Genomic DNA, 15151 nt, shown 5'->3' on the forward strand with positions numbered 1-15151 from the left:
ATAGGCAATACTCTTTTTCATGTTATTTCTCATTGGCAGAGGGGTATTCCTCAAGAGAGTGTGATTAGTCCACTGCTGTTCAATATAATGATAAACTATATGCCTACTACCATTCGATCAGATAATGTTGGATTATTTGCAGACGGCATCGCTTTATGGCACACCGGACTCAAAATTGAAAATTTAATCATAATTTAATCAATTATTTTTCTCTCCGAACTTTTTAGAACTGAAATTGGCAAACTACGACCGGTGGGCCAAATCCGGGGGATATATATACTCATTATCTTGATTGTATGTATGCCATTCACGATATAGCCTGAACAAAAACTCTGATAAAACAATTAAATTATCTTCAAACCTTCAGAGATGTATTTTTGGGTTACAGGTACAAGGATGGAAAATCACTTGACCCTGTGCTCCGGGACATACTAGCATACGGGTTACAAAATCACGAACAAAATAGCAAAGCAAGCTGCGACAAAAGACCTTGTTGATAAAAGAATATGACATTCACATTCCAAGCTACTTCGAAAATTCGGCAACTATGCGCTGATGCATAGGACAAAAATTTTATATAGTGACCAAGCAGTACATTATAAGGCAATTTTTCCTCATCTGAAGACAGCATCAAAGCTGCGCTTGAGTACCAAGAAAAATAGGTACAATTTTATTCTCGATTTCCAGCGGGACATTGTCATTTTAGCAGGCACTTCCATAAAATAGAATGTTATAATTATGACATTTGTCATTTTCCACGAACTGTGGAATTTTTCTAATTAACTGTCGTGCGTTCAGAAATGAAAGACAAACACTTAGGCTGGAATGCCGCGATTACGGAATTCATTTTCCATATTATTGATCATTTGGAATAGTGCCTAGACTTTAAGGAGAAACCAAATGCGTGCTATAAAGCAAACAAATATAAGAATTTGCATGCGAAAATTCCAAAAGTCTAACGATATTATATATGAAGATGTTCATTTTTTTGTGTAATATCAGATAAAATTTGGCAATGCTTTGTATTAGGAACTTGTATTGATGTTTCAAAATTTACAAAACGGCCTACTGAAAAGTTGTTGAAATTCACGTGACATTGGCGTACATTATGCTCATTTAGGAACTGAAAAAACATCACAGCCACTGAAATCGAATAAATAAAGAAACATTATAACGTGAATATACCACTCAATTTTAACGTCTTTGTCTGTTAGCGAAAAGTGTGTACAGAGTGTGTTCGTCAGAAATTCGCAAGTGCGTTGTGCTGTCCAAGCGTTTACGTTTACGTTTTTGTGCTATCAGTATTACCAGTTATTAGAACAGCAAACTGTTACTCTAATATTCGACACGATATTCGAATATTCTGCCCAGTTTTATTCTAAACTTGCTCTCTATGTATTTTGTAAATTATAACGTAAATCAGAACTTGGCTGGTGTTCAAGTTTAGTAAAAACGTTTGCGGCCCGCAATGAACTTCCTCGAGTGAAAGTGGCCCGCGACAGTAAGAAGGTTGGGCAGGTTAGATAGATGTAAAATGCAGTGGTTTTCAACCGAGCAGCTTTGAATTATTGCAACAATTAACGTTTGGGTTGACTAAATTATGCCAGCAACGCTTCTTTTTATCTCTCATACTGTATGTATTCGCTGGACGAATCTATAGTGCTACCATTCCTTGTTTTTGGAGATCGCTACTGCCCACCTAAAACGAAGCGAGACCGGCATGTTTTCGCCCGTTTCACGTCCACAATGCATTGAAAAACAGCAACGAAGGGAGCGTTCGACGGGAATGGTCGACGCGTGGCGAGATGATATCTTGATACATCATCAGATGATACTATTGCTATCTGGTATATGTGTTAGCTGATAGGCATAATCTTAAGTTTTACGTCTCATTTAACAGTAAGTTTTTGAATAAATATTTAAGCCTGTCGAAGCGAAAGCCTTTCAGTTCTGACCGTAGACGTCGCAAATTCTTTCGCGATTTTGCATGCAATTAATACGTTGTTACTGCTCAAACTTAATATATATATATGTTAAAACTTTGCACGACAGTCAAAAAAAGAATATGGTACAATAAAAGACTTTCATAGCACGTTTCTTGTTACGTTGATCCCCGCTCCAAAATGGGGGTTTGTTGGTGGTACGCGGCCGGATTAAAAAACACAAAAATGGTACGTTGTCAGTAAGAGGTTGAGAACCACTGCTCTAATGAAAGGGGCACTGAAAACAAAATTGTCATTGCCCTCAGGATGAGTCCATGGGACATTGCCGTTTAAACAGGCACCTTCATAAAATAGAATGTTATAATATGGAAATCTGTCATTTTGTTATTTTCCACAAACGGTGGAATTTTTTCTGTCGTGCGTACAGCAATGGCAGACAAAAACCTAAGCTGATATGCCGCAATAACGGAATTTGTTTTCCATATTATTGATCATATGGAATAGCCTAGTGCCTATTCTTTTAGAAAAAAACAAAGGCTAGTTATAGAGCAAACAAATATATATAAAGATTTTCATGCGAAAATGAATTCCAAAAGTCTAATTCTAACGATATTGTGGCGGGACTGAATTGTTCTATTATTTATTTGTTTTTCTTGTCTAGTTAATGTATATGCATTGGTGTTTGGAGTCTGAGCCCTAATTCGCCCGATAGTTTGATCCAGTGACTCGACTCCAACCACCACTGCGTATGTGAACTGTGCTGCGTACGAAGTGTTCGCTCTTCTTGCTTCTGCTGTCGCTGGGTAAGGAACGTATTTTTGTCGCTCTATTTTATCTGCTTTAAGCGTGGATTTTACACTATTTTAATAAAGTCTCTTCGTTTGCATCGTGAACTTCGAACCTACTTGTGTGTCTTTGCAGCACATTGGATCTTCTGAACTAATTATTACAGTATTACTAGACTGTATTAGTGGCGAGCACCTACCGGTATTCCGGTTAAGTCGTACCGTTGCAATATTATAAGGATGGTAATTTTTTGTTCAATTTTAGATAAATTTTGGCAATTCTTTGTATCGCTTTTTAATGAATGCTTGTCAACAATATATACAGAAATTCATCGTGTCATTTTTCTCTCATTTTTCAATATACCATACCATACAAAAAAAATTATTTGTGCCCAGGCTAAGCCAAAGCTAAGTTTCCCATTGGTGCATGCGTGTTTGAATGACGAAGTTGGATGTAATTGATTGCATTACAATAGAATATAACAATAACGCTTTGGACAGATGGCATCATATGCGGAGAAGTCGGTCATGTCATCTGTCGTTTACAGCAGTAACTGCATCAAGAATTGTAGAACAAACATGGTGGCAAATCTGACAACAATTTTTATTGTCATATGTTTCACGGCCAACGTTTGCTTTGGACAGCTTTGTGGACAAAATGTGAAGCACGAACAACTGGATGTTGCGAAAGTGAGTTTTCGCCAAATTTATAATGTTTTTACGCCTTTCATTCGGCGAGTTCTTGTTATATTTAAAAAAGTTTGTGTTATTTAAATGAAGTATCGGAACAAACAAAAAAATGATAATTGATCACTGAAACATTAATATAAAACAATTTGAGGCCAGTAAAGTGATACACAGATGGTATGATGCCATGGACATTGTTCCTGCCAGAATACAGGGAATTGTCTTTTGTTATGATGTTGGAAATATTACAGAAGTAGACGATGGCTTCCTACTCACAAGGACACTTCAAGTCAAAGGGTAAAAATATATGTAAATCGTCAGACAAGTAAGCGCCGCATTGCATTTGAGCAAGATTAAACATATATATATGCAATAACAAAATCCAAGCCCGTCTGTTTTGTGGTATTTCTTGCCACCAGGCTGTTACTCTGATAACGTAAGCTTGAAGGGCCCTGTGTCCACTGGTATATATTAACATTGTCATGGCTTTTTGGGTTGCCTATTAGACTTGCCCAAATATACTTTCATAAAAAGGGTCGACAACATTTTAGGTGTATAATCACGTCATTTTAAAAATATTTACAAATACTTTGTACTGATTTCTGGTTTTTGAAAACGTATATTTGATAACGATCTAATATTTGTCGCTTTGACACACCTTACGGCAGAAATAGGCAAGAAGAGAGACTGCTTGAAGATTGATACAAATATGAAAGATATTTGTTAGTAGAGATCGAAATATAAAAGATTCATCTTTTTCTGATATAAAATCGCAATTTTGAAATATAATTTGAAGCAATTTGATTTCATCTATACCTACAAATGGTTCCAGAAAAATGATACGATTGACGTTCCATTTTAAGATCCGATTTTTCCCATTTTAAACTCTTGGAATTTACGCTTGGAATGAGGTAAAGCGCAATACTTGGGATACATGAAAAAAGTTGCATAGTTTCAATAGTTGCATGAATCGGCCACATTATTCAAATGCTAAATTTAAATTCCTTCTGTAGCCGACCAGCTGAAGAGTCGATAGATAATTACGTTCACTTTATACACAACGGAGATGGAACATATACATCAAATCAGGAACTGGGTAAGTTACAACTCTTTTCTTTAATATGCGTGGACGAGTAGTCGTACAGAGCGTTTCTATTAACATCTGGATTTAGAATTTTCACAAATCACTAATTAATTTAATTCTATGATTAAACTTGTTCTCAGTTCCTGCAATGGCGAAAAAGGCTAGAGAATTATTTAAGCCTTTTCCTGACGAAATCGGCCTGCAGAAAGAAGAAGCAAGTAAGTGGTGTAATAAAAGCAAAACATGCATTCGACTATTTCTAATTAGAGCAAATCATTTGTCAGATGCAATTATATCATGAATAAATATTCCATAATGGCAAAGAGTAAACTTCTACAGGAAAAACAAATTTCAAAGAAATATAAAAATTGTTAATCTTGCAAAGATAATTAAATATATTTGGTACACATATAGGCTCTAATAACTCGCGATACGGTAACTGTAGACTTGATAATCCGAAATTTTACGAGGATGGTTTTAATACTGATTTTTAGGGATATATAGAATGATGAGTGGAAACTTTTTCTTCCTTACCGACTACGATGAATACTTCATCATAGCAAAATGTGCTTCTGGGTCAAGTGAGTTAATTTTTTTTTATATATAAAGCCTTTGCTTCCACTCCTTAATACAATAAACAAAGCAATCTTATGTGTAACAAGAAACAAGCATAGCGTTTGCGTGGCCATATTCATAATTTAGATCTGGTTTCTCAAATTGAACATACTCGACAAATTTTTCAAGCAACACATCACACTCATCTCATCCACCCCACGAATAGGCAAATACAAATTTTTTAAGCGCAATATCAAATGTGGCCGTAAACCTCATACAGTATAAGATTGCAACAATTATGGAACCTCAATGGACTCTGTTGCACAATGAATTCGGATGCTATTATGCTTTCTTTACGGGGACACCGTCGATCCTATCGCGACTTATTTCATATTTATTATTTTTTTGGAGGATATGGTGTTGAATTTCGATCTCAAAATTCGCCCATAGGTACACACGCGTAAAGAAGATGCAAACTTTTGATTTAGATATTTTGAATGTTTACTATTGACGTATATTACGATTTTAATACATTTCATTTTTATCCTTCCCTATAACATTGTTGTTAATATACCTGTGCAATGAAAAACGCAGTCAACTTCATTCAGCTCTGTTCAGCTCTGCCATCAAACACAAGATAAAGCAACCTACTGGGAACGACGTTGTGAACATATGGAATGTATTTTCCAAGTATGGAAAAGCTCCCAGCCCGCACTGGGAAGGTTTGTGCACCAGAAGAGGGCTCACAAAACATGAAATCGGAGTAAATTAACTCTAAAATAGGGTTATAGAAATTCCAGTCAATGATATCTAGTTGACGAACTCGAACTTTTCTTTTTTACTTTTACAATATATTCCGGGAGAATAATTAATTTTGTCACGAAATAATTGATTGTAACATAATTGAAAAACGGAATATAATTGCAAATCACCCATCAAGTATAGACCATATGTTGCAAAACGTAACATCTATTCGTTTAAGCCAGGGGTCATCGAACTACGGCCCGCGGGCCAGATCCGGCCCGTGGCGTCCTTTCATCTGGTCCGCAATAACACGAAAGAATGGCAAATTTTTTTCCAAGAGATGTTTCCCCGAGCATCGACTTCTTCGTTCATTTCGTAAGGTTGTCAATCAGTAAGATGCAAAAAGTGACTTAACAATGGACCCATTCGTATCCGCTCAGACACTTTTGTCACTCGGACATATTTTCGGTCGTGGTTTCAATTAGTAGGCCTACCTCGTTTTTGCGATTTTGAATGCTATTCGTTAGTTTTTGGTCGTAATTCCGAAATTTGAGTATGAATCAAATAATTCAATCATCATTATGCCGTCTTAAGAGTTGTAGTTTAATTGCAGTAATCAAAAATTGTCTTGAAATGACTGTGATAAAATAGGATAAAATTCACTACCCGTACGCAACGTTTCCTGCGAAGGTTGTCCTGGTACACTTGTGGCGCGTGCCTTCAGCGAAACTGTTACTGTGTACGTTTCTCGTGCTAGAATGAACGTCGAACTTGCATTTTGCGCTAATAGTACAAGTCACGTTAACTTTTGTACTGCTAAATGCGGATTTTCATGACAGCAATTGTTTTGCTAACACCTAACCTCAAGATAGTTGTCTAGAAATCTATATATATTTTTTTTGTTATGATGTTCTTGATCTATATTCTGCGATATAGAATTTAATATTCAAGACTTTAGAAATGTAGAATTTTTATTGTTGAATAAAATGAATGGATTTCCCAACCTTTGGGAATTTATTGTATTACATTGACAAAAATAATTGTTCGGCCCGCTTCAGCACAGTTTGAGTCATACCTGGCCCGCGGTCAAAAAAGTTTGATTAGCCCTGGTTTAAGCTTTCTAAACTTTGGGTACTTGGGTTATCTTTGAGCTAGGTTTTTCCAGGTAATTCATGATGAATTAGAGAAGAATGTGCAATTTTCCACTACATCACGAAGTCAATCATTTCATCAAACTGCATAATTGTTTCACTAGCGAATTCTAACTACGTCCCTCTTTGATAAATATTGCGATTTAGAGAATCATGTCAATGATAAATAATCCCTTCAAAATTTTACTTCAAAGCTTAGTGATAAGTCAAGCAATGCGGTCATTTGTGGCTATCAATAAATTTAGAAACCTTCGAATATTACCTATCTTTTCGAATTTGATTTTAATAATATCCAAACTATCTTGAAAATTATGATTCAAATGAGCTTAGTAATAAGTCAAGCAATGCGGTCATTTATGGCTATCATTAAATTTAGAAAGCCTTCGAATATTACCTATCTTTTCGATTTTCAATTTAATAATATCCAAACTATCTTTAAAAATTTATGATTCAAATGAATCTAAAAAAGCATAGGATGGTATTTCTATGAAATTGAGTCTGTTCTGTTACTTTTGAGTGATCGCGTTATGGAATTTAGGAATATCTCGGAGCTAAAGTCTCACAGCTCACATTGAGATATTTCATATATATAACTATTTGCATTTTTGTAGTAAATTTTCGAGTAGGGTAACTGTAATGTTTTTCACATTTTTGGGTGGAGATAATAATCCAATTTTTTTGTGACAGCAAATGGATTCGTCTTCACGTTTTGTTACGTTTTAACTGAGTATAAAATAACAATCAAAAAACTTTACATGATTATAATTTATAGAAATTCTGATGCTTGATTTTATGATCGTTCATTTATTAAGTTTATATTAATAAATAAAATTTGATGTGAAATGAACATGGCCTATATGAATTTCAGCTACATATCTTAATAAAAGCAAAACAGGCGTAGTGTAAAATAGAACTTTAATTAAATAATTCAAATTCTCTGTATAACGACAACAATAAATAAGACAACGACAATTTAAAAAGAATCACAAGTGCACTTGGTGTTCAATAAGTGAGCGAAGATATTCAGGTTCACTGCAGAGGGCCAGTCTAAAAGGTCATCAGGAGTTATCAGAGACATATGACGTCATTTTCAAATGCGAATTTATCTGAATACTTGTACGTCGGTTTGTTTGAGCAAAGCTGTTGACATCATTTTCAATATATACAGCTAAAATTACGTATACAGCTAACCATTATGGATATATAGCCAATTAAATATATATAGATAAGTTTATTTCGACATCATAATCAGAATAAAAGGCAATAACATAATATGATTGATAAAAACAAATAAATAAAAACTGATTATGAAATCAGGAAACAAAGCCTTGAATAAGGTTTAAAACGTCCAGAATATAAGATGGAAGAAGGTATTGCCAAAAAGAAATGGTACGTGTTCACTCACCTAAAATTATGGAATCGATTCATACACACTCACACACAACCACAAGTTAGAGAAAAGCTTTAGATAAATTATATGGTAAAATATAAATACACACACAAAAAAAATTAGAATAACGGATAAGAATTATATTAAAAATGAGAATTGTTTACCACACCATTTTAATAATTTTATAAAATTTTCCAAACAAGAGTGAACAGTATTTAATATAAAGACGAAAAAGATTTCGCCAGGCTGGTTATAATTGGGGTCAAATGCCAAATTGCCCAACCAAAGTTGAGTACATGAAGAGGTGGCTAAACCGCTTCATTCACCAATGAAATGCCAAAATATTGCCTAATTGTAGTCCAGATTACATCAATTATTAAATGCTATCGGTAACAGTTTGAGTGAAATATTATTAAATTAGGGTATTGATACTGAGGTAGGTATTGGATTATATTGGTTATAAAGGGTGTGAGCAAGGACAAAGGATTTGAGGATGTTTTTTTTTCACAGGATCCCTTCAGAATTAACATGGAAGATTCATCATAGTCAATCGATGATTGTGATGTAGCTTGAAACACTAGAAAACAATCTGCGAGTAGGTGTTTAAATGAATGCGTATAAGGAAACATGGTGACCTATTATTTATTTAGAGATGTATGAAATTGTTAAATCGATTTTACGGGGTATTCATCATTAAATTCTTATCACTTTATTTTTATGGTTGGAGGATCCAAAAGCAAATTCTGTTAGGGACACAAGAACTTATCACACAATGCAACAAACTCAAATATAGTCATATCACACTATCTACACTTTGGCCAACAGTTTAACTCCACAGCCCAACCTTACCTAAACATAAAGTACATGCTTACTCACTAAAAAGGTAGAAATCTACATCAAGTTAAAATCTTCAACAGAAAATTTAAAGGGAAGAATATAATGTAGCTCGACTGCTCCTCCAGTTACAATATTTGGATATCTTGCAATCCTCATCCGGATATATCACTACTCACACAGAAAACAAAAGCCATACATGCTGTGTAATAAGAATGATCCCACACCAAAAAAGAAGCCTGACCGTTGACCATGCAGTTGTGAAAAGCTATTCATAGAATGTACCAGATCAAGTATGTCGGTTACCCTATGATAAAACAAACAATGAAACAACATATATATATATCTTGATAACGTACATTAATAAATTACCTGCGTGTGCATTTGGCATTAGCTGTAATCACTTCATATTTTGGCTTTATATATATATCGTATAGCACCATTTTACTTCAAAATCATGATTCACCAATGGGGCTTCATTTTTATTTTATACCACCAACTACAAAATCCATCTCATATCCAAAACCGTTTGTGGTGCTCTTGACACAGACGCAAACCAGCAAAAAATTGCTACAAAAAGTTAGGTGGAACACTAAGATTAACCGATGCTCCCGAAGTAGGCCTATATATAATTTAGTATATATAATAATAAGATTTTGAAAATACACTCATTTATTTCTTGTAATATTAAAGCATGGACGGCGCTCCGGAAGTATTCGTACCAAGATGGCGCACAACCTGAACATAGTATGTGGGGTTGGGGTTCAGCAGGTTGTGCGTCATCTTGGTACGAATACTACCGGAGCGCCGTCCATGCTTCAATTTTACAAAAAATGAATGAGTGTATTTTCAAAATCTTAGCTAATGTGCGCACTGTTTAAATATTTATTAATTCTGAAAAAGCCCGGGGATATTGAATGGAAATCTTGATTCGAAATTCCATAACCCGTCCCGACATCCCAATCTTAACTTTTAGCTAAATTACTATATGGAATAAATATACAAATCCTAAATCTAATGAGCATAGAATGTAATACCATGCTATCCCATAATCCGAACAGTTCTTATCTGAACGTTGAAAGTAAATCGAATATAATAATCAGTTGATTTTTAAACAGTTGCGTGCACTATTTATTTTGCTCGTTCAGGAAGTCATCACCATTAGGCATTGTCTATTGTTACGTAACATATACAGGGAATAGGAATTATAGGAAAACAAGAAATTTGACTTTTTTGGGAAGGGTTTGCATTATTAAGTCTCTCATTCTACCCCAGATATTATACCATGCTGCTATTTTACCCATTAATGTTCCTGAAAGTTTCTTAACTGAATTGAATAAAACTATATATGTATTTGTATGTGGTTCAACCTGGGAGTGGATCAAAAGGAATACATTGATTGGCCCCCCAAAAAAGGAGGTATTAATATGATGGATATAAATGTAACACATTTTTTTTCGCGCGGCGCTAAATTATCGGGGGGCCAACGACGAACTTTCATGAAATAAATGGTGCTTGTGATTAAAACTCAATTTAGTGATCGTTAATGTTTACTCTATGCATTTTAAAGTTTGTAAAGCATGTAGGCCTAAGGAGTAAAGGCGAAAGGTCAACTCATCTTCCTCATCTCTGCCTGATTTTTAACGTTCACTAAATTCGTTTCAGCAGATGAATAAAACATAACTCAAGAAATTGTAGTAATTATTTTTTTTATTTAGTAATATATAAAACACAGTTGATCGGTACATCTACAACATTATAAATCACTAATCATAGAAAACACACAATCACAAATATTCCTATAAGATATTATTGTGCATACATGTATATTCATATAAATACAATCATTGATACATATATCTTGAAATTTTTCATTTTTGATCATGTTTCTTCATTTTGCCATTTTTATATGCAATGAATCGTTCAATTTACCTTACTTCATACAGATATGTGGTAAAAACATTGAACAGTGGTTTCCTCTTCTATATCTTACAACGATATAGATAAACCGGGCAGCAAAAAGTATATAATTACACAATTTGTTATAAAAATTACAAACATATCACAACAAACAATCTCTTTTGGAAAAGTTAAAATTAATCCCTGTTTTTGAATATATCCACATGTTCAGAGATTCCCAAAACTGTTGAACAACTATAAAATCATAGAAAAAGTGGCTATTAGTTCCAACATTAGAATGGCAGAAATCACATAACTTAGATGAAACAAGTTTGAATTTATACAATATATCGTTTAGTACAATGGCACCTTGGAACATCTTCACATGAAAAGATCGCAATTTAGTTTCAGTAGTGCAATAAAAGATATCCATATACAATTTGTTCCATTTAAAATCACTCTCTAAAAAAATCTGCCGATCTACCCATTTTTTTTTTGATTTATCAGAGGATATAGAGGACTTGCACGGGTCACGTGCCTCTGTTTACTGGACGGCAAAAAAAAACAAAAACGTCCAGTTCGATTCTGTCATTTGCAAGTCGGATTATACGTTTCCGTTTTGCTTGGCTGTTGAAAATGGTTATTTAGTATTGTGCCGTTGGCTGGGCGTATAGTATAGACAACGAAATGGATCTTCAGTTATATTCCACTGTTTTCAAAAGATCCGTAACGTCGCGCAATGTAGATATTATCTATTGACAGAACTGCTTGGTGTCAAGTCCAGAAGTCATCTTGCTTGTGTTTCACTGTTTGCGGACAGCACTTCGTTGATGGTGAGTGATAATGTGCCGTTATCAATTTCCTTAAATATTCATAAGCTCCCTCATTTCAATGGAAAGCAGATGTAGAGGCAGTCACTTCTCTGTAAGCATAAACATGTGTGGCATAGATGTGAGCGAGCGCTACCATTGAAATGAAAAACAATAAAGTTAATTTCTTGAGATAACGAGATAAGGTAATTTGTGTAACTATCATTGAACGTTTGTGCCATCCATCTTGCTATTAAACAATTTCTCATCTCACTTGACGCATTTCTGATGACAAGAATAAACAAGAGAGCTATGCTCAAATATATGGACACGTAGAGTCACATAATTTTGATGACGTCATAGCGAAAAAAGAAGTAATAGCCTTCTGGAGAAAATTTTTATCTTTAACCACTAAAAATTTCAAAGCAATTGGTCCAGTATTCGAAGAGAAAAGCGACTTTTTAAAAACGTGTCAAGCGGTACTGAGTTAGCAGTCAGGCAGCATCTTACCTGTACACTGTAGGCCATATACGGTAATTGATCACAGAACAGTTGTTCCCTTGCAAATTTTATGTTGTTTACACTTTAGGACAGATAATTGATCACAGAACAATTCTTCCCTTTCAAATTTTATGTTGTTTCCAGTAGACTCTCATCAAAATAAACAAATATAGTAGGCTACAAGTGCTACAACGCTTGCATTACTGCACTGGTAGGACCGTGAAAGAATAAGTTACGGTAATTTCATTGTGGTAAGACACCGGTACCGGCACCAGTACCAGTATCGTACTTGCGTACTGAGCTACCAGTACCGGTTAGCAGTCAGCCAGCATCTTACCTGTACACTGTAGGCCATATACGGTACGGTAATTGATCACAGAACAGTTGTTCCCTTGCAAATTTTATGTTATTTACACTTTAGGACAGATAATTGATCACAGAACAATTCTTCCCTTTCAAATTTTATGTTGTTTCCAGTAGACTCTCATCAAAATAAACAAATATAGTAGGCTACAAGTGCTACAACGCTTGCATTACTGCACTGGTAGGACCGTGAAAGAATAAGTTACGGTAATTTCATTGTGGTAAGACACCGGTACCGGCACCAGTACCAGTATCGTACTTACGTACTGAGCTACCAGTACCGGTACCGAACCTGTAGGTCTGATATTCCGTTCCGCATACGATAGGCTATAAAACTTGCATTGCAGCATTAGTAATACCGCGGAAGGAATAAGTCAATTTCACTGCGTTACGGCACCGGTATGGCAACTTACCAGTACCGACCTACAGTAGCTGTAGTACTGAGCAAGACAATCGATCGCGAAACCGCTTGAAATAAGTGTAGAACAGTGTTCCCATGAGTAAAAATAAATACCGCGAAATTTTGTATGAAATATCATATCTCATAGGATTCATATAAAATTTAAGAATAAACAAAAGTAATAGCCTTCTAGCGAAAAAATTAATCTTCAACCACTGAAAATTTCAAAGCAATTGGTCCAGTATTCGAAGATAAAAGCGACTTTTTAAAAACGTGTCAAAGAACAAGAACAACAACAAGAACAACAAGAACAACAACAACATAATATTGAAACGATCGTTATGTCCACTACGTGTCCAATAACCGATGAACAAATTGAAATTAACCAAAGAACAATGCCAAATTTGATACTATTTGTAATAAATATTGCTCATATGTTGAATGGTGCTACGGCCTATACCCTGCAATCGTTTAGCCAGTCTCGAAGTAAAACGGCCTAGCCTTATCCAAAATCATGCTTTATGTTATAGAATATTCATATTACTGCATTGACCGCTCTGTGATAATTTTAACCATTTTTATCTTATTCAATCCATTACTAGTCGAACTTCAGTACTAAACGTTAAAAAATAAAAAATAATCTCCACTTCGAAACATTTTATTTTATTTTTTTAACTAAATGCAATTCACGAAGTTGGTGTTTAGTTAGTAAAATTTCCTGTGATTTGTTTTTGGAGCAACCTGAACATAGTATGTGTACCAGGTTAAGGTTCAGGTTGTGTGCCATCTTGGCGCACATACTTCGGGAGGCGGGAGCGTCTTGTTTTTAAATTGAAATGATTTGCCACCACCACTAATCTACGAGTAGTGCAAGAGGGATAAGTGACAAAACATACAAAATAAAATTTAAGCCTATGAGCTCGAACTGAAAAAAAAAATAAATACATAAATGAACAAAATATGCTTGTGTGAAAATAGGAATGACCAGGAACTCTATAAGAATTGGTTGACGTCTCACATCTTGCCAGTGGTCAAACATCTAGTTTAAGAACTATGAAGAGGTTTATCATTCCAACAGCGATGACAGCAGATGGAAGGCACACAATACTGAAACAGTGCTACTTTGGTATGCGGTTGTGTGATCTTTGGTATGCGATCTCAGCGGTTGTTTTATTTAGGTTTAATTATTCTAGCTCAAACCGCAGGCTTCGAATTAGAAACGAAAACAGAGGCTGTACTACTTCTATGTCCAACTGCGTGGTACGACGGCTTATATTTTTTACAGCGCATTATTTGTTAATGTTCTGTAGAGTGTGGATCACATCCCGTCCAAGGCTCTGAGGTGAATGCGAGACCCCATACCAAATTTTTAACGCTGCATTGGCGTACAATTTCTCTTGAGTTGGATGTAGATGAGTGTTATAGGTTAAAATTCAATTTCATTGCAATGTCCGAAATGCAAGTAAGGAATATTAATATTGGCAAGGGTGGTCTCAGTTTGACTTTCACTGGAGAAATGATCACAAACGAAGGGGAATTTACACTATTATTATATGTCATATCTCAGTGTCTGCTTCCAATGACACCAATAGCTTTCACTTATCTACACTGTTGAAAAATGTTCAGATGCAACAGCAAATGGTTTGGATTCAATTTTTTGCGTGCTTGATGCAAACCGGCATTCTAGGGAATGTATCCGTTAGACAGAACAGAATTTAAAGACAATATATATTATAATAGAAAGTGGAACAATTTCAGATTTCCATATTTAGTACAAACGAATATAGGCTTGACGATATAATGGTAAAATACTGTATTCTAGGCCAGTGTCATACTTGAGAATCTATATTTTTATCAGCAGTAAATTTTAGTCACGCACGTTGAAATGCAAACATGATATAAATGTTTTGATAATTACGTTGGGAATTGTGCTGTCGAATGACGCATCTGATCGCATAATGACGTTTCGAACAGGATTATATCAATGGATTACATGTTTAACGAAC

At 34.9% G+C, this 15151-nt stretch overlaps 1 protein-coding gene across 2 annotated transcripts; it reads left to right on the forward strand.

Moving 5' to 3' along the window:
- The first annotated feature begins 2558 nt into the window (after positions 1-2558).
- On the forward strand, positions 2559-7815 carry LOC120325373 (uncharacterized). 2 transcript variants are annotated; one of them, XM_039391476.2, is made up of 7 exons: positions 2559-2971; positions 3230-3418; positions 3570-3712; positions 4429-4511; positions 4640-4717; positions 4994-5080; positions 5663-7815. In XM_039391476.2, exons 1-7 carry the CDS (start codon positions 2969-2971, stop codon positions 5824-5826), a joined length of 747 nt encoding a protein of 248 aa, XP_039247410.2. In that variant the 5' UTR covers positions 2559-2968; the 3' UTR covers positions 5827-7815. The 2 variants fall into 2 exon arrangements, with proteins under 2 accessions (XP_039247410.2, XP_077967276.1); XM_078111150.1 differs by having other exon boundaries at positions 5649-5841.
- The last annotated feature ends 7336 nt before the right edge of the window (positions 7816-15151 follow it).

This window comes from Styela clava, chromosome 1 (assembly GCF_964204865.1).
Source record: "Styela clava chromosome 1, kaStyClav1.hap1.2, whole genome shotgun sequence".
Classification (NCBI taxonomy): Eukaryota; Metazoa; Chordata; class Ascidiacea; order Stolidobranchia; family Styelidae; genus Styela; species Styela clava.